This window comes from Brassica napus, chromosome A5 (genome assembly GCF_020379485.1).
Source record: "Brassica napus cultivar Da-Ae chromosome A5, Da-Ae, whole genome shotgun sequence".
NCBI classification, from domain to species: Eukaryota; Viridiplantae; Streptophyta; class Magnoliopsida; order Brassicales; family Brassicaceae; genus Brassica; species Brassica napus.
The window spans coordinates 2528452-2546201 of NC_063438.1; the positions used below are offsets into that span (position 1 = coordinate 2528452).

Here is a 17750-nt window from a genome sequence, read left to right on the forward strand (position 1 = left end):
GCAATGACGACATATGACAAGTTGTGTGGTCCTGGCAACTTTCTCTTTTGGACTTTTATTATAATTCATTACAAAAGAAAATTATTTGTGTATCAATATACTTATTTTTTGTTTTGTGAATATATTGGTTTCCAAGTTCGTATGTGAATCATTGCTTACTCAGAAACATTGAGTGCTTGACGTGGTGGTCTTTGTTTAAACATATAATTAAAAGAAAACTAGTAGTGTGTTTCTTACCACGATTGATTTCAAAAGACAAGGTCTGCTGGTGTCTGCTAAATTTCAACTAGGAAAGATTATAATATGAACAAAAACGTATATATAGTACTAGCTCAAACTCAGTTTTGATATTTTTTTTAGAGAATTCCGCATAAATGACACGTATAAGTACGCAATAAAAAATTCTACAATGTATAAGTGAATTAAATACTTATTTAGAAAAAGAACTTCCTGCAGTAATTTCTTTGGATGCTTTTACCTTGAGTTTAACACGTGTATCCTGAGTTTTGTCTCATCACAACATAAAACAATTAATTAGTAATATAAAAAAACGTTACTGTCCATAGAGGAATTAATGAAATATTTTACAAGTACAATAAGTACACCAAGTAAACAAATGAGAGGCGATTATAAATTTTCACACAAGGAACGAAACATTGTCCAAGGGAAATGAATCCTAAGAAAGTAGAAAGTACACACTAGAACAATTTTAAAAAAAAAGCAGTAATATAAAAATTTATAACGTAGAAACTTTCATTTAATGTTAACTATTTATATTTAAGGAAAAGTCCATCAATCATGCGTTATGCATGTTATTGTGGCCAACGAATCTTACAAATGTTTACTTGTAATTTATTGTATAGACTTTTGTGTGCCTCATAAAATTAAAAAAAAATTAAATAAAAATAAGTAACTAGTACGGACAAAGAGAGTTTGGTTCATTGTATCTTACAACTTTATGGATGAATTCTCCCGGTAAAATTAGCAGAAACAGAATCTAGTACTTCGATTTACCAGACACACAAAAAAACATTATTAATAAAATAAAAGTAATGAACTAGCATTGAACTTTTAACGTATAGTTATTTCGAGACTGAAAGAAGGGTGTAGATGTATTGTAGACCACAGTAACGATAGTGGTCCGTAACACAGGTGATTAGTTCAAGTCAAGCAGAAAGTCCCAAGCTTGCCTTTATATACGTACACCAAATCAATCAGCTTCCACCTCCTCCTCTCTCATTCTTCTTCCTCTCTTAGCTGAATCTCGAATCTGGTTCAAGAATCTCGTCTTTTTTTTAGAGATTGGTATAAGCAATGGCTTCTTATTACGCTGGAGTTTTTGGTAGTGAAGAGCCACACTTTTTGGAGTCTTGCTCTCTTTGCCGTAAACACCTTGGTCGTAACTCAGACATCTTCATGTACAGGTACTTAATTAACACCGATCAAAAGTCATTGCCTTTTTTATATAAAATGATTAAATTAAAAATGCTTTTATTGAGATGTTTCTTGATTTGTTTTTTTCTTACAGAGGAGACAAGGCGTTTTGTAGCAACGAGTGCAGAGAAGAACAGATTGAGTCTGATGAAGCCAAGGAGAAAAGCTGGAAACTCTCTGCTAGATCTCTCCGTAAAAAATCTTCCGAAGCTGCTAAAGATTGCAAAACCGTTCGGACAGGAACTCTCGTGGTGGCTTAGTTGAGAACTTTTTATTACATAAGCGAATAGCTTTTTTTTTATATACCCTATTTTGGTCAAAAAAGCTATAATATACCCTTCTTAAGAATAACCTGCGAGGTTTTGCTATGTATCTGGATCAGAGATGAATATGGGATCTGAGAAACTGTAAAGATCTGGTTCTATGTAAAATGAACCTGGAGCTTGGGAGAGTGTTGATGGTTTTTGTTCATTGGAGGGGGGGGGGGGGGATTTAATTTTTTTTTGAAAATAAAACAGAGCATACTATATATATGTTCTAAATTCAATTTCTTTATCTTCCTCATCTTATGTTTTAATTCAACCAGAGCATACTATGTTCTTACTAATTATCGTATCTGCATCAAGTTCATCCACTGTATATTGATCCGCAAACAATTACAATTACAATTACAGTTTCTTTTTAATGCATTTTTCCGACACTAACTAATAACTCCGACAGTTCGGTTACACGTGGAAAAAGGATACAGCTATGTTTGGGCCTTAATGGGCTATAAATAAGCCCATTTTGGATTTTCTATTATCTTTACTAGCATCGAAACAAATGGAAAGATAGGCTGATTCATAATGTCTGGGCCATTTAAGAGCCTAAATAGACTGAACACATTGTTGAGTTCTTGCCTCTTTTGTTGATGTTCATACTGTCCATGATTCGAGAATCAAATTATTAAAACTGTCCATGATTCATGAGGTATTATATAGAGGAGACTAAAGTAAACACCACTTTGTAACAAAACGAGACCCATGCCAATGTCTATTAGAATAAAAGAGTCGAATATTAGTGATGCAACTTAGTTGCGTACGACACAAGAAACAATAAGGACAAATCTCATTTTACCTCAGCAATTATATTATACACAACTAACTCTGTTAAGCAAAATCAAAAACCATATCTGTAAATGATTTAAATGAATCCCCACGGGTGCCAATGACAGATTCTCTATAGATCAGTTTCATCCAAGATTACATACAGAGAACTCAACTTCTCAAGACCTTTTAGTCATTAGAGCACTTTTCATCCTCCGACCACGATACAGTATGATCATCCGTGACCATCAAGAAGAAGGGCTTCATCATTGTTTCTTGTGTACCTTAAAGCCAAATATCTTAGGAACATAGCTTTGACTCGGCTTCTGCGGTTTCATGTTCCCATGAGCCATGAGAAACAAATGTGGGAATGTAGTCCCAAAGTAAGCTCCATCAATGTCTGCAAAAATAACCATTAAGGAAAATAAAAAACACTAAGACAACAAACAAACACTCTTAACATCTCCCAAAGCCTTTCTAAACAAAGTGGAAAAAAGGATACTGCCTTCGTATTTAGATCGCGGGTAGTAAAGATCCTCGCATTTAGGGCAGTATATCTTCACCGTGCTTGACCTCGGTATATCAGATTGTCCCACCGGAAGACAAGACTGCCCGCTGCAGAACACTCTCGGACATCTGCCAAAATCACAGCTCTTGTACTTCTCCAACTACAAACATATTCAATCTCATTCAAACAAAGAAAACTAGTGTTCTAAAAATCGGTCTAGACGGCGCCTAGTCAGCAAATCAGACATAAACAAAACAATTTTTCTAGAATAATTCTAAATAAAGCACCAGCCTAACTACCGCCTAGCGATTTTCTCGAACATTGAAAAAAATAAACTTCTTTAGTAATACCATAGCAGCCATTCCTTTAGAAGTGAGAATGTAACGAACATGAATAAGACCATACAACATCTCAGCAGCTGATTCCACCAACTCATTCTGCTCTTCAGTAAACATATCACCTAAATGCACACACACACACACAATAAAAAAAAAAATCAGATCAAGTGCATAATCATAGTTTAAGGAAACTTGACACACACTTACCGTTTGATGATTCAATATCTAAGATAAGATCAAGTGCATAATCATAGTAAGGAACTAGACCACTCAACCCACACAGATTAAAATCATCTTGTACATAATCTTCATCCACTTCGCAGAAAAACTCATTCCCTCTCAAATTACAAAACCACGAGATCCATGACGTGTCTTCGTCCTCGCCTTCTGAGCCACTCACATCTGATCCTTCAGATTCAACTGTTGCTAACAAAAAAAGAAAAAAAAAATTAGACCAGTAACAAAAAGACAGAACATTAACTGATGTTTTTAAAAAGACAAAACCTTCTTGAAGGTGAGATTTATTAGTTGAGGTTGAAGGGAATGAATCTTTGTCTAAAGACTTTTTAAGATGTTTGTCTAAAGCTTCGTTGATTCTTTTCCGATCAGTAGCTCCGCCGAGGAGCTCCGATCTCGACGATGAGCCGCCACCGCCCATTGTGATTCCGCTCCGACCCTTGTGCATAACTCGATTAAAGTCTCGGACTTTATTATCAGGAGAGAGGCGGAGAGATCTGGGTTTTTCCCTTTTTTTTTTGATTTGGTTGATCAGAGAGGAGAGTAGACGAAAGAGAAGAAGAGGTAAAGAGTGCTCTCTCTGCTTTCTCTCTTCCTCTACTGTTTTGTTTTCTTCTCTTTGATTTTTTATTGTTTTATTTATAAATGGGCTTTCCTTATTGGGCTTTAATCTTGTGACTGTATTAAGGAAAATAAATAACACAAAAGATTCATATATACTAATACAAGTAAACCTATTTATTTGCATAAAGATGAGTATGATTCTATATCATATCTTCGGAAGAAAGGAATCACAAATTTATTTATTTTCTTTTTTGGCATAAACACGATAATAATGATTGACTTGCATTTCCTTCTTGTTAATAATGATGAGGGGGTTTGGTGGTCTATCCATTGTCTAAAACTCATAACAATTTTTTTAAAAAAAATATATTGTTTATTGAAACAAAAGTTAATTAGTTAAAATATATTATACAAAAACATTATGAGTTAACTAAAATTATAAAATTAATAAGTGAATATAATAATGTTATTACCAAATGTTACCCGCTAACAAATTGATGTTTCCACTTTTTTATTGATTGATTTTCTTATGCCAAAGTTGTATGGCTATCCTTTCAATAAAAATTCAAATTTGAATATCATATTGCAGCATCGAATGTTTTTTGTTGATAAGCTCTCTAAATAGTCAATAGTCTGGTACCAATTAATTCGTTTATTCCAAAGTGTTTCTCAAAAGAAAAAGCCTTTACAAGTTTAATGAATTTTTAACAACTAACTGCATTGTTTAGTGAGACCTCACACCAACACAAACTACATTTAATATTTTGTTTCTTTTGCTGAAAAGGCTGGACCTAATTTTTTGTATGTCATATTGAACAAATGGGTACATAAGAATTTTCAACAAAAAGATAAGCAATAAAGCAAAGTCTATGCATTCAAAATACTTTTGCCTCTCTGACAGCTCAAATTAAAGTTGACTCCTTTGTTTTCCACGCTTTCAAATTAGTCTTGCAGCTTTTCCTCTCAACACTCAGTTTCCTTTCTACACTTAAAACCAGAAGCACAAAAAGAGAAAGAAAGAGAAGCTAAACTCAGAGAGTACTATCCTCATATCTCAAATCAATGTCAGCTTCAGTGGCTGCTGCATCAGTATCAACAACAACAACAGCAGCTACAACGTTTATCAAGTGCGTCACTGTTGGCGATGGAGCTGTGGGCAAAACTTGTCTTCTTATCTCCTACACCAGCAACACCTTTCCTACTGTATCCATCTCTCTCTCTCTCTCTTTCTTTCTTGAACTTTTTTTTAAATGACTTTTGGGCACTGTTTGGTGAATGTTGTCCTCGTTATTACAGGATTATGTTCCTACAGTGTTCGACAACTTCAGTGCAAATGTTCTAGTCGATGGCAAAACCGTTAATCTGGGTCTTTGGGATACTGCTGGTAAATATAGTTCTTCACTTTCTTTCAGAGTCTTGTTCTTGTGCCAAGTTCTAATCTTTTGACCCTTTAAAAGAAATGTTGACTTTTGTTTCTCAACAATCTTGAAGTTTCTTGATAGTTGATAAAGAATGGATCTTTACTCAAACTAGATAGATTTTGAATTTGTGGTGTTATATTATATGTACAGGTCAAGAAGATTACAATAGGCTTAGACCATTGAGTTACAGAGGAGCAGATGTTTTCATTCTTGCCTTTTCTCTTATCAGCAGGCCTAGCTTTGAGAACATTGCTAAAAAGGTTTAAACTTTCTTTCTTTCCCTTTTTTAATTTCACTGCTGCAATGTAACTTTTTCACACACCATCTCATGTGCTTGTGGTTCATTTTTCTTTTGCAGTGGGTCCCTGAGCTGCGACATTATGCTCCTAACGTGCCTATTGTTCTAGTGGGAACTAAATTAGGTTCAAGAAATCACTTGGTCTTGAGGAATCTAGTAACATTGATAAGTGTAAGAGATCTAATGTGTGTTACTTGCAGATCTAAGAGAGGATAAGAAGTTTCCAATGAACTATCCAGGTGCTTGCACAATCTCAACAGAACAAGTATGTTTCCTTAATTACTATTTTATAATCAGAAGCATGTATTAAGAATCAAGCATTTTATAACATTAAAAGATTGTTTTCTTTATAGGGTCAAGAGCTAAGAAAAGAGATAGGAGCATTAGCATATATAGAGTGCAGCTCAAAAACACAACAGGTACTAAAACCATTAACGCCTTGAGTTAATTTCTACACTTGCTCAAATTTAATCTTCTAAAGAAGAGTGTTGATGACGCTATAATGATGATCTTACAGAACGTGAAAGCGGTGTTTGATGCAGCGATAAAAGTAGTTCTACAGCCTCCTACAAAAATTAAGAAACAAAAGAGAAGATTTCGTTTTTGCCATGCTCTCTGATCTCAAGCTTCTCTGGCTACTTTTAAATCTCTGGCTTGCTCTTTTTATTTATAAATCTTTTAGTGTGTTGCTACGAACGACTGTTAGTGTGATTTTGTTATCTTCTTTATGAGAGTTTGATCTTATAGTAGAGCGTGTGTTGTAATAATAAGCCAACTCTCGTCTATGTAAAAAATGTACATAAATCAATGTTATAAAAATCGGTCTAAACCCAAGGGTCAGTTTAGATGACAAATCAGTCATAACCAAATTTTTATGCCATTTAAATCGGTTTTAAACTATTCTAAATTTATTACAATCAATCAAATTTGATCTAAATCGATCTAAACTGGTCTAAAACTTTTAAATCAGAAAATAATACCAATGAAGATTCATCATTTTTTTTAGAAAATTCATATATCTAATTTTTATAATTTATCAAATAACTTAAAATTAAACATAAAAGTAAAATATGTAATATAAATGTAATGTATATATAATAAATTGATAATTAATTAACAATTAGGTTCTACATAAATATTAAATAATCCACTTCATTGCTAGTTGTATAAAGCTTATAGTTACAGGCATAACGATTTATTAAACATCCACACATAAACAATGATTCTCTTCAAGTCATCAGATCAAAACAAACCGGTATTAACCGATCAAAATTTAACCGGGGAACAAGATAGGAAACAAACGGTATTAACTAACCTATACCGAACGAAAACCGGACATTGGGCCTATCAGTGATATAAAAGCCGATCGAAACATAGATCCTTTGTGTACTTCTCGAATTAGGTCTCATTGGCTCAGAAACAGAAAAAAAAAACACAACAACAACACAAGAGGAAAGCTATGCCACCAAAGGTTGTCAAGAGAGGAGGAGGAGCCGCCGCGAGACGAGGCGGGAGGGTCACGAGATCGGCTGTCAAGGCTCAGAATCCGCCAATTGAATCCGCCGATGACGGAGAGACATCCGTCTCCGATGCTGTGGATGCGAAGGAAGAGACGCCGGAGGAGGAGGTGGATAAATCTATCGAGGAAGAGAATCAATTAGACGAGTCGAAGCAATTGGATGATCTCGAAGCTGCGGCGAATCCAAACGACGTCGTTCCGCCTCAAAGTAAGATGATTTTTCATTGTTTTTAACGGATCCAATCTTCGATTTGATGAAAAGTTTGTGACTTGTTGACCGTAGAATGATTTAGATTTTAGAGCTAACTGTTCTAACTTCTATTCGCCTAATCCCAAATATTTAAAATAAAATTAGATTGGCAAAAATTTTATTAAAACATTTACTAAATAGTCTACTGCTCCCAGGTCCGGCCCTGTTGTAGGTTTTGTTAACTTTAGGAATAGTGTAGATGTTTTACTCAGCTTTTAACTCGCAGAGGAGACTGTGGATGATTTGGGGAAAGATGAAAGATTGGATTTAGATGACAATGAGCCAGAGTACGACGCCGATGAGTACGGCGGGGAGGAGGAGTTTGAGGAGAGGGAGGAGGAGTATCATGAGTTGGTTAATCAGGAGGAGGATGAGTTTGAGGCCGAGGTAGAAGGTGAGGAGATTGGAGATCTTCAGGAGAGCGAAGGCGATGCTGAAGAAGAAGCCAAGCTTGGAGAAGCTGGCCATGTGGGAGAGGAAGAGGAGTATGATGATGTTCTCAATGATAGGCGTAAGAGTAAGGAGTTTGAGATCTTTGTTGGGAGCTTGGACAAGGGAGCTACGGAGGAGGATTTGAAGAAAGTGTTTGGTCACGTTGGGGAGGTGACTGAGGTTAGGATTGTGAAGAATCCGCAGACGAATAAGAGCAAAGGTTATGCTTTCCTGCGTTTTGCTACTGTGGAACAAGCGAAACGAGCTGTTAAAGAGCTTAAAAGCCCAATGGTAAACCCGTCTACAACTTTAGTATTTGATGGAGAGTTTGTGCTAGCTTTTACATTGTGTGTATACATTGGGACTGCAGATCAATGGTAAAAAGTGTGGTGTAACTGCAAGCCAAGATAATGATACTCTCCTCATTGCTAACATATGCAAGACATGGACCTCAGAAGCTGTAAGTATCAGCGTGTCCATTGATATGTCACAATTAAAACCCCAACTCCACAGTTCGTGGTGATTTTTGACCGTTGGGTCTTTTGCTGTGTGTTTCAGTTGAGGGAGAAGCTGAAACACTATGGCGTTGAGAGTATGGATGAGATTGCTTTGGTAGAGGACAGCAACAATGCCAACATGAACCGAGGGTATGCGTTTTTGGATTTCGCATCTCGCTCGGATGCCGTGGATGCTCACAAACGCCTTATAAGGAAGGAAGTGGTGTTTGGACTTGAAAAGCCTGCAAAGGTTTCTTTTGCAGATTCCTTCTTGGATCCGGAAGATGAGATGATGGCGCAGGTACTCACAATGCAGGATCATTTATTTGTTGCATGCAAACTTTCATCCTGCCATTGTCTTCTTTTGAGCGTTGGAGGAGTTTATAAGGGCAGGCATGGATGCCACCTACCTATTCACTTAAAAGTTTTTTCTTTTATGTCTCTGTATGGTAGCTTAGAATGCTTTCTAACAACATTTTAGATACTTGATTATTGATTGTTGGTGATTATATTTATCTGGCTGTAGTACTTAATTTAATTGGTGTTGCAGGTTAAGACTATCTTCATTGATGGACTGTCAACATCATGGAGTGAAGAGCATGTTAGAGACCTTTTGAAAAGATATGGCAAACTTGAGAAAATTGAGCTTGCGCGCAATATGCCATCAGCCAGGAGGAAAGACTTTGGTTTTGTAACTTTCGATACCCATGAGGCTGCTGTGACTTGTGCCAAAGCAATCAACAACTCAGAACTAGGCGAAGGAGAGGACAAGGTATATGCCTCTATTTTTATGGCTTATCCTTATTTACGCAAGTATATTGTTTCTAATTCCTCCTTTTTTTCCAGGCAAAAGTGAGGGCACGCTTGTCTAGACCACTTCATGGAGCAGGCAAAGGCAGGCAGCCCAGTCGCTCAGACCACCGGTCTAGTAGGCATGGGAGTAGACGATCTGGAAGGAGTTCACTGGCTCGTCTGCCACCTCGTAGCTCTAGAGGCGTTGGACCTCGAGCCCCACCTCCTAGTAGTGCAAAGAGAGTTAGTGGATCAAGAGGAAGACGTCCACGACCACCTCTACCTCCACCTGCAAGAGCTAGGCCCTCTAGGCCCTTGCCACCACCTGCAAGATCCAGGCCATTACCACCATCTGCAAGATCCAGGCCCTTGCCACCACCTGCTAGGTCTTATGACAGAAGACCTCCAGGTACCACTGGACTTTTTGTTTATCCATGTTCAGTTATCTTTTTTTTTTGTTCATTTATTTGAGTTTTTTTTTTATTTTGCAGTTCCTCCGTATCCAAAGGCTAGCTTGAAGAGGGACTATGGTCGGCGTGAGGATCTTCTTCCTCCGAGAAGCAGACCAGCTGTGAGCTATAGTAGCTCCAGGCTTTCTCCTGAGAGGCATCTGTCTTACAGAGATGATTATGCACCTCGTGGGTCTGGTTATTCAGATATTCCTAGAGATTCTTCTCGCTTAGAAATGAGGAGGCCGTACGGGGAAGACCTTTACAGTCCGAGGTTTGAAAGACCTCCTCCAAGTTACAGTGAAGGGAGATCTCGTGCTTATGATGAGCCTCTTCCTGGATCAAAGCGACCATATTCTGCATTGGTCTGATTTATTACTTTCTCTGACCATTTTGTTCTCTAATCAAACTATATGATTGTTTTCTTAAACAAGTGTTTATATCATTCAGGATGACATTCCTCCCCGTTATGCTGACGTCGATGCTCGTCATTCAAGAGCTCGTCTGGACTATGATCTTGGCCCATCTCAGTATGGAGAATCATATGGGGACCGGTATGTTCTCGTTCTATGGATATCTTTGTGATATGTGTATGTCTTGGTTTCTTACTTCCATGTTTATTTTAGGATTCCTAGATCTAGTTTAGGATATGGAAGCAGCCGAAATGCAATGACAAGTCATGACTCGCGTGGTCCATATAGCAGCAGTCGTCAGGGAATGGATTATGGAGGAGGTTTGTTTGATAACTCTCTGTTGTGGCTTAACATACAGCAATACTGCGTCGAGATGCAAACACTTACATGGCTATGTTTCTTTACTTCAGGTTCGTATAGTAGCAGCGATGTAGGAGGAATATACTCATCAAGCTATGGTAGTGAACCACCCAGAAGAGATGTAAGTTCAAGCTATGGTAGTGACATACCCCCCAGAAGAGATGTAAGTGGCTTCAGAAACATTCTCGTTTTCTCTTTTTTGTTGGAAAGTTGAGTTGAGAGTAACTTTTTATTACAGGGAGGTAGCTCGTATTCTTCAGTATACTCAAGTCGTGGACTGGGTGGTAGTAGTTACTCAGGTGGTGGTGGTGGTCCAGGATCATACTACTGAAGTGAGTTAGTGGTCATCTTTTGGTTCCTTCTTCATAACAAGTTTTAGGTTGTCTCTTGTGGTGCATTGTTTTGTTACTTGGAACGCCATCTAAGCAATGTGATTATGGAACAAATGGATTTACCAAGTGATTAAATTTGTAAATGGAACAGGTTTCGCCAGGAAGGAGGTTTGACCTATGCAAAGTTATGCAGGAGATAAGCAATTTGGTTGCAGGGCTATAAACCTGGGGGAGACTGTCGGAATAGAGAGTAGTAATAATGGATAATGAATTGGCTTCTTGTTTTAAGTGGCTTGCATCTTCAACTGCATTTGTATTTGAATCTGTTTTAGATGGTGTGACAAGCTTCAGTTATATAAACATGTTTTTTTGTTTTTTTATATATAGTAAAACTCTATTTGAGATTTATCATTTTTTATTTATTAATAAAGTTATCTTTTTATTATTTTTATAAACATACTTCTAGCCAATAAATTTATAGTAAATTATAATATTTTATTTATTTATTAACTTTTTATCAATTATTTATAAACATATTTCTTACCGATTAAAATATAATTTAATCAGTAATACAACAATTTACAGAATAAAAATGATTGAAGGTAACAAAATTAACTAATATTTATTTAAGTTGAAAATATAATACAGTTTATTCTTTAAAGGACACTAATTATTATTTTATGATATTAAGAAAAATATATACATGTATAAATTTCCTTAAAATTTTTATAATTTATTTGGTTATATTATATTTTAAATTGTTTAATTCAGGATCGAAAAGGTTATTAGTTTATTAACTTATGTAAATGTATCTCTCTTTTTGAAAAATTTATAGGTTGACAAAAAAAAAGAAAAAAAATTATAGGGATGTGTTTGCCCCATGAACCTTGTCAATGAAGGACCGAAAATTTAGCTGTAATTGTATTGCTCCCATCAGTTGCTAGAGGCTCTTCGTTTCAGCTTATGAGTTTTGGCTATCTATGTGATAAGAGAAGACAATGAAGATGGTTCTTACTCCATTGATGTCACTTTCAAGTTTTATCACAACAACAATTTCTCCACTGCATATTCATCTGAAAAGCCTAAAAGGTGGATACTTTATACACTTATTAAATAATACAACAACATAGATTAACATTACTCCACTGAAGATACTCTTCTTGCTTTCTTCATCTTCTTCTTCTCCTCCTCCAAATTCTCCGACATGGTTCTAGCAAATGCCTCCACAATCCGTTGCTGCGACTCCAACACCATCTTCGTCCTCTTCATCTCCATCTCCATCCTCATCCCTTCTATCTCCCTCGTCATCTCCATCTTCTTCTCCTCCGTTCTCAACATCGCATCTCCAAGTAGCTTTATCGCACTCCCAATTGTATCATCAGACATCATCTTCATCTCACTCCCTCCTCCGACAACCCTAGCTCCGTAACTGGATCCTGTTCCGACAACACGACCAGGTCTTGGATTTGTACTAATACCAAAGCTTTTCGGTTCGATCCTCGGACCGGGCTGCGCAATGCTCACTCCCGTCGGTATCCGAATCCTGATCCCGCCGCCGCCGCCGCCACCGTTCCTGTTAAAGAACCTCGGCGTCGGACCTCCGCCGCTGAATTGATTCTCTTCGCCGTCCGGTTTAGTAATCTCCATGGCTTCCATACGCTTATAATGGACCCAAGAGGAGACGAACCTCGCCACGGGAACAGACCTCGCCCGCTGGATCTCGGCGCGGTACCTCTGCCGGAGCTTCTCCATCTTGTGCCTACACTGAACCGCGGTCTTCCTCGGCGCCACGCCGGGACACGCGGCGGCGACCGCTTCCGCGACGTCCTCCCAGTGGTTCGCCTTGAGGTTTCCGCGGCCGAGAGCGTGCCATTTCTCGCGGTAGCCGTCGATGAGCGCGGTCGTCTCCTCGAGGGACCAGCACGGCGGAGGCAACCGCCTGGAGCTCTTGGGGACGGAGGGGAGCTTCGGATCGGTGGCGGAGGCCGGTTCCGGTTGATCCCGATCGGGAATTGGATCGTGAGTCGGCGGAGAATCCGGATCGGACATGGATCGGTTTCAGATCTCTCTCGTGGAGACTAAAATGGCTTTTCGCGGCGGCGATTTCACGTTATAATCGAGGAGATAAGGGAGAGAGAGGAGAGGCGCATGATAATGGTTGTTGGCGGAGGATAGGGTGTCAGTTAGAAGCGCACGTTAGCAGAGTTGGTAAGTGGTGGAGGGTGGTGTGGGCACCGTCGTGGACGATAATTACGACACGTGGGATAAATAGTAGAGGGACGAAGCCAACAAGCCACCGTATTCATGGTTGGAAAGATGGCTAACGTGAGCCGCGTATGACGGGAACGGTAGGTGGCGTACGGTAGACTTGCGAACCGCTCTTGCCATTTTAGAATCTGCTTAATGATCTTTTTCGGCGTCTTCATCTCTTTAATCTCCATAATTGTTTAATTTAAGGCCTTTAAACCAAATTAAACCCAATATGATGTAAGTGGGCCAGGCCCAACTATAATATACACCATCAACCTTCTCGACGGGGAGAATCTATTACAGGCTGTCATATACCAACGTTTTATTTAAGCTAAGAAGAAAGGAATCTCCCCGACAAACATGTGGGAACTAATCTATAGTGAAAGTGGAAGTGTTAAAACAAGCTTTTTACTAGTTTATTATACTGCCTTTGTCGATTAGTGAGAAAGACACTAATAATTAGGGTGATTTATAAGCTTTGTTCTTACCTTCAAGAATCTCATAGTTAAAAAATTCAAGAATTAAAATCGAGGAAGGTATTTTATCAGGGTAACAAACTTCATCATCACGCAGTCTCGTTTTCACACTATTATATATATATATATACATATGTGTACTTGTCTGAATGTGGATAAATATTTAAAGACTGGATATACCTTTGGGACCCTTACAAAATGGACCACAGATTGTTTGATGCAGCTCGGTCGGGAGACACAACAACACTTCACTTGCTACTTCAAGAAGATCCTCTTCTTCTCGACCGTTTTTCTATGTCTTCTCTAGAGAATCCTCTCCATATCTCAGCCTTCTCTGGCCAAGCTGCCTTCACGGCTGAAATCTTGCGTCACAAGCAAGATTTAGCTCTGGAGCCGAACCAACAAGGTTTTAGTCCTCTTCATATTGCTTCAGCCTCAGGGAAGATAGAGGTTGTGAGAGCTCTCCTAAGTGTCGGCCAGAAACATGTTCTCTGCCGCTTGAAGAACAAAGACGGTTCGATTCCTCTTCACTGCGCGGTGCAGAGAGGGAGAATCGAGGTCATGAAAGAGCTGGTTTCTTCTTTCCCCGAATCTCTCAAGGAAATAAATGCTTCTCTTGAGACACCTCTTCACGTTGCTGTAAAGAACAATCAAGTGGAAGCTACGAAGTTGTTGCTGGAAGAGATCAAGAAACGTGACATGTCGGAGAGGATCGTTAATATGGAGAATCGAGAAGGCAATACAATCTTGCATCTTGCAACACTTGGGAAACAGCTTCAGGTTCTTATTCTTTACTCATCATTTACATATCAACTAGGTAATAACCCGCGCCTTGCGCGGGATGTGATTATTAGTTTCGTTATTTTTAATAAAAAAGACAATAAATCTGTTTAATCTGGATATTGGTTAGGTTTTACGTTTTTTTGTTTTTAATCTTCTAAAATATAACTATTATTTTAAATTAATATTTATTTTAGTTTATTCGGTTAAAACATTTGATTTTTTGGTTTTTTCGGATAAAAACCTAAAATTAATATTATATGTTTATTTTCATATTATGAAGTTTAGATAGTTGTCATGTCGAACCAATAGTTTCATATTATAGTTTTTAAACAGATAATAGTTTAAGAAAAAGAAAAGAAAATTATTAAGACAAATCATTTCACTACAATTTGGTCGGTAGTGAAAGAAACATTAAGAAAAAATATTTCAACTTTCAAAAAAATTAGATACTTCAGCTGTGGTGAATACTTAGTTATAAGATGCTCACATCAAGGTGCACATGTATGTTTATGTAAAAAGTATATAAAAATAGTTAAAAAATATATAAAGATATTGTTAATTAATATTAAATGACATTTTTGTTCAGAATAATACATGAAAGATAAAATTAAAATTTATTTAAAATAAAAAAGACCTTGACATTAGTCATTTTTTCATTAAAAGAAAATAAAATTATATTCGTAAATAGGGGTGGACACATATCAAGTATCTGGATATTTGAAAGCATTCTTGTCAATTCGATCTTTAGCCACCTAGATATTCGGTGACTCCGATATCCGAAATGTTTTAGAATTTTAAAGAATATCCGATTTGATTCGTAAATAAAATAAAATTTTAAAAATAATTTAATAATAACATTTTATTACAAAAATAAAACATTATATAACCTTTTAATTTTAGTACCTAATATAATAAATTTATATTGTAAAACTGATATAAAGTATAATATATATAATTCTTTTCATATATGTATATATATGCATATAACATATCGAATTAGATATATGTTCCTAAAAATATTGGTATTAGTGATTTGCTTCTTTTTTGGATATTGTATTTTAGTATTTGATTTGTTTCGTAAAGTTTCAAATATCAAGATTTTTTAGTTCAAATCAAAACGGATAACAAATCGAATCAAAATTTATGAATATTTTGCTCAATTTTATCTGTAAACAATAAAAATAATATATATATAGTTTGGCTTTTGATTTGTTATCTATTTTTATTCGAACCGAAAAATCCAGAGTTTTATTGGAACTATGTATGTGATTTTTATATTAAAAAAATCACAAAGTACATAGTGTGAACACATTTATGACTATAGTGTGAACGCGTTAGCATATTTATTATCAAATCATTGTGAGGCTGCCACGTGTCTATTATAATGTAAATGCATTTATTACAATGCTTCTCTTTTAATATATAAGGGATTATAGCATAATTATTCCACGTTAAAATAACAATCCAATGAGACTATAATTAAAGAAAAATACAAATGATATACATGATTATTTATTACTCATTTCCGTTTTTTAGTATTTGGCGTTTAGAAATTTATTTTGTTTGAAAGTAGATGACGTTTTTAGCTTTCTACTAAAATTAGTTATTTTTATATTTATAACCTTTAATATTCTGCATATTATTACATTATTGGTTGAATTATGGTTAAATTGATAATTAATGATATTTTTGTTTAAAATATAGGAAATTAAATAGTTTTTTAATTCATTGAGTGTTAAAAGGGTCATCTCAAAAAACGGAGGGAGTATATAGGAATGATGTATAAGCTAGTTAACTATGACATGAACATGCATCATGCTACGTATAATATTTTTTATGTACAGATTGTGGAGATGTTGATTGGTGACGATGCAATACTCAGCGGAGTAGATGTAAACAGACAGAACAGAAACTGGTTAACACCAAAGGATATACTCGACGTGGTTATTGAAACCGAAGGAGGAAGTGTTTCTGAAATGTACAAGGTTGTTCAAATCTTTCAGACAGCTTCAGCAAATAACGCACGTACGGGACGTCAACGGCTTAAACGTAGTCATCATACTAGAAACCCTATTCGTATGATAAAGAATCATATCAACGACGAGATCAATAACTCCACACTCGAACAACGAGAGACCCTAATGATTGTTGCAACACTCATAGCAACACTTACATTCACCGGAGGTCTTCAGCCTCCAGGAGCTTTCAAGAGTGAAGACGCTAACGGTGGTTCAAACGCGACAAACACAACAAGGGCAACAACATCACTAGGCAGAACTTTAGATAACATTTTCGGACAAAGGAACAGCACTGCAGGGCAAGCGATCATGGCGGACAGACGCGTTCACTTCACTCTTTACTCTGCCTTTAACGCGATTGGGTTCTTGGTTTCGGTGGCTATGATCTCTCAGCTCACTAAAGGTTTCCCTCTGAGAAACTGGATGAGGCTTTGCATTATCTCAGCCGTGTCTACGTATTGTCTTGCTATCGTCTACTTAGCACCAGATGAGGATGTGTTTTGGGTCGTGGTTCTTGCGGCAGCGTTGCTCTTGGTTCTTCGTGAGCTTTACTTCTTCATCAAATCGTTGTGCAATGGCATTAAGAAGGCAACGAGTGAAACTTAACTGATCACATCCTTTTGTTGTATTTTTATTTCTTTTTCATGTTTGCTTTTATGTGTATGTTTTTCTTTTTATAATGTGTTTTCTTCTCATGTTTGTTTTTTTGTAACATCTAAATTCTATAGATATTAAAACAGATGGTTTTACAATATCCCCAAAAAAAACCGACAGAATAAACAGATTTCTCAAAAATAAGTCGATAGAAAACTAGCTTTCTCCTCAATGACACATATTAATTAATTTTTATAACAATTATATAGAAATAATATAAATTATTTGTGATTTTTAAAGTTGCTTTTACAAGTTTTGTAAAATTTGGTTGCGCAAATTAGAAGTAATAGAAATATTTAAAATAAGCTATTCAACATACTTTGTTTTGTAGTGCTTAGAAACCTGTAACTAAAAAATAATTAGATATATAAATCTCTAAACAATAGTATTGCTCTCTTTTATGTTTGTGTTTTTCTTTATATAATGTGTTCTTTTCTATGTTACATGGAAACGGAAGCGGGTACGTGGAAGCGGAAGCGTAAGGAAGCGCAGAAGCGAGATTTTTAAAAATATTAGGAAGCGGGTACGTGTTGGAAGCGTATATCCATATATATATATATATATATATATAAAACTTTTAAAAAATTAGGACTAAAAATTATATGATTTAAATTTGAAATAAAACATTTATTCATTTATA

The 17750-nt window shown here is 36.5% G+C and overlaps 6 protein-coding genes across 14 annotated transcripts; 4 read left to right on the top strand and 2 right to left on the bottom strand.

The window, feature by feature from the left end:
• Positions 1–1198: 1198 nt before the first annotated feature.
• On the top strand, positions 1199–2000 carry BNAA05G04220D (FCS-Like Zinc finger 3). The gene is made up of 2 exons (XM_013892543.3): positions 1199–1424; positions 1529–2000. Exons 1-2 carry the CDS (start codon positions 1315–1317, stop codon positions 1692–1694), a joined length of 276 nt encoding a protein of 91 aa, XP_013747997.2. The 5' UTR covers positions 1199–1314; the 3' UTR covers positions 1695–2000.
• A 440-nt stretch (positions 2001–2440) lies between these two features.
• On the bottom strand, positions 2441–4214 carry LOC106450778 (putative casein kinase II subunit beta-4). Of its 5 annotated transcripts, none has more exons than XM_013892541.3 (5): positions 3887–4213; positions 3573–3787; positions 3378–3487; positions 3022–3187; positions 2441–2919 (listed from the first exon to the last, which is right to left on the bottom strand). In XM_013892541.3, exons 1-5 carry the CDS (start codon positions 4048–4050, stop codon positions 2786–2788), a joined length of 789 nt encoding a protein of 262 aa, XP_013747995.2. In that variant the 5' UTR covers positions 4051–4213; the 3' UTR covers positions 2441–2785. The 5 variants fall into 5 exon arrangements, with proteins under 5 accessions (XP_013747995.2, XP_013747990.2, XP_013747993.2 ...); XM_013892536.3 differs by having other exon boundaries at positions 3573–3791; positions 3870–4213; XM_013892539.3 differs by having other exon boundaries at positions 3573–3785; positions 3870–4212.
• A 797-nt stretch (positions 4215–5011) lies between these two features.
• LOC106450779 (rac-like GTP-binding protein ARAC9) lies at positions 5012–6719 on the top strand. Its single transcript, XM_013892542.3, has 7 exons — positions 5012–5369; positions 5463–5550; positions 5738–5847; positions 5946–6009; positions 6086–6150; positions 6239–6304; positions 6403–6719. The coding sequence occupies exons 1-7, from the start codon at positions 5229–5231 to the stop codon at positions 6502–6504; spliced, it is 636 nt and encodes a 211-aa protein (XP_013747996.2). The 5' UTR covers positions 5012–5228; the 3' UTR covers positions 6505–6719.
• A 541-nt stretch (positions 6720–7260) lies between these two features.
• On the top strand, positions 7261–11374 carry LOC106450774 (RNA-binding motif protein, X chromosome). 5 transcript variants are annotated; one of them, XM_013892533.3, is made up of 12 exons: positions 7261–7612; positions 7881–8377; positions 8457–8546; positions 8645–8884; positions 9134–9355; positions 9430–9784; positions 9867–10189; positions 10275–10378; positions 10451–10557; positions 10648–10760; positions 10836–10976; positions 11081–11374. In XM_013892533.3, the coding sequence occupies exons 1-11, from the start codon at positions 7345–7347 to the stop codon at positions 10926–10928; spliced, it is 2412 nt and encodes an 803-aa protein (XP_013747987.1). In that variant the 5' UTR covers positions 7261–7344; the 3' UTR covers positions 10929–10976; positions 11081–11374. The 5 variants fall into 5 exon arrangements, with proteins under 5 accessions (XP_013747987.1, XP_013747984.1, XP_022574767.1 ...); XM_013892530.3 differs by having other exon boundaries at positions 10836–10940; XM_022719046.2 differs by having other exon boundaries at positions 10836–10933.
• Positions 11375–11923: 549 nt separating this feature from the next.
• On the bottom strand, positions 11924–13550 carry LOC106450777 (trihelix transcription factor ASIL2). Its single transcript, XM_013892535.3, has one exon. The coding sequence runs from the start codon at positions 12976–12978 to the stop codon at positions 12067–12069; it is 912 nt and encodes a 303-aa protein (XP_013747989.2). The 5' UTR covers positions 12979–13550; the 3' UTR covers positions 11924–12066.
• Positions 13551–13778: 228 nt separating this feature from the next.
• LOC106453360 (ankyrin repeat-containing protein BDA1-like) lies at positions 13779–17526 on the top strand. Its single transcript, XM_013895615.3, has 2 exons — positions 13779–14435; positions 16283–17526. Exons 1-2 carry the CDS (start codon positions 13854–13856, stop codon positions 17060–17062), a joined length of 1362 nt encoding a protein of 453 aa, XP_013751069.1. The 5' UTR covers positions 13779–13853; the 3' UTR covers positions 17063–17526.
• The last annotated feature ends 224 nt before the right edge of the window (positions 17527–17750 follow it).

Excerpts from the sequence above, each read along its gene's own strand:
- BNAA05G04220D (XM_013892543.3), top strand. The coding sequence starts at position 1,315 with ATGGCTTCTTATTACGCTGGAGTTTTTGGTAGTGAAGAGCCACACTTT. Across the intron at positions 1,425-1,528 it reads TCAGACATCTTCATGTACAG|AGGAGACAAGGCGTTTTGTA; the intron begins GTACTTAATTAA and ends TTTTTCTTACAG.
- LOC106450778 (XM_013892536.3), bottom strand. The coding sequence starts at position 4,050 with ATGCACAAGGGTCGGAGCGGAATCACAATGGGCGGTGGCGGCTCATCG. Across the intron at positions 3,792-3,869 it reads TAAATCTCACCTTCAAGAAG|CAACAGTTGAATCTGAAGGA; the intron begins GTTTTGTCTTTT and ends TTTTTTTGTTAG. Across the intron at positions 2,920-3,021 it reads GCGATCTAAATACGAAGGCA|ACATTGATGGAGCTTACTTT; the intron begins GTATCCTTTTTT and ends TTATTTTTGCAG.
- LOC106450779 (XM_013892542.3), top strand. The coding sequence starts at position 5,229 with ATGTCAGCTTCAGTGGCTGCTGCATCAGTATCAACAACAACAACAGCA. Across the intron at positions 5,370-5,462 it reads CCAGCAACACCTTTCCTACT|GATTATGTTCCTACAGTGTT; the intron begins GTATCCATCTCT and ends TCGTTATTACAG. Across the intron at positions 6,151-6,238 it reads GCACAATCTCAACAGAACAA|GGTCAAGAGCTAAGAAAAGA; the intron begins GTATGTTTCCTT and ends TTTTCTTTATAG.
- LOC106450774 (XM_013892533.3), top strand. The coding sequence starts at position 7,345 with ATGCCACCAAAGGTTGTCAAGAGAGGAGGAGGAGCCGCCGCGAGACGA. Across the intron at positions 8,378-8,456 it reads AAGAGCTTAAAAGCCCAATG|ATCAATGGTAAAAAGTGTGG; the intron begins GTAAACCCGTCT and ends TTGGGACTGCAG. Across the intron at positions 9,785-9,866 it reads TTATGACAGAAGACCTCCAG|TTCCTCCGTATCCAAAGGCT; the intron begins GTACCACTGGAC and ends TTTATTTTGCAG.
- LOC106450777 (XM_013892535.3), bottom strand. The coding sequence starts at position 12,978 with ATGTCCGATCCGGATTCTCCGCCGACTCACGATCCAATTCCCGATCGG.
- LOC106453360 (XM_013895615.3), top strand. The coding sequence starts at position 13,854 with ATGGACCACAGATTGTTTGATGCAGCTCGGTCGGGAGACACAACAACA. Across the intron at positions 14,436-16,282 it reads CACTTGGGAAACAGCTTCAG|ATTGTGGAGATGTTGATTGG; the intron begins GTTCTTATTCTT and ends TTTTATGTACAG.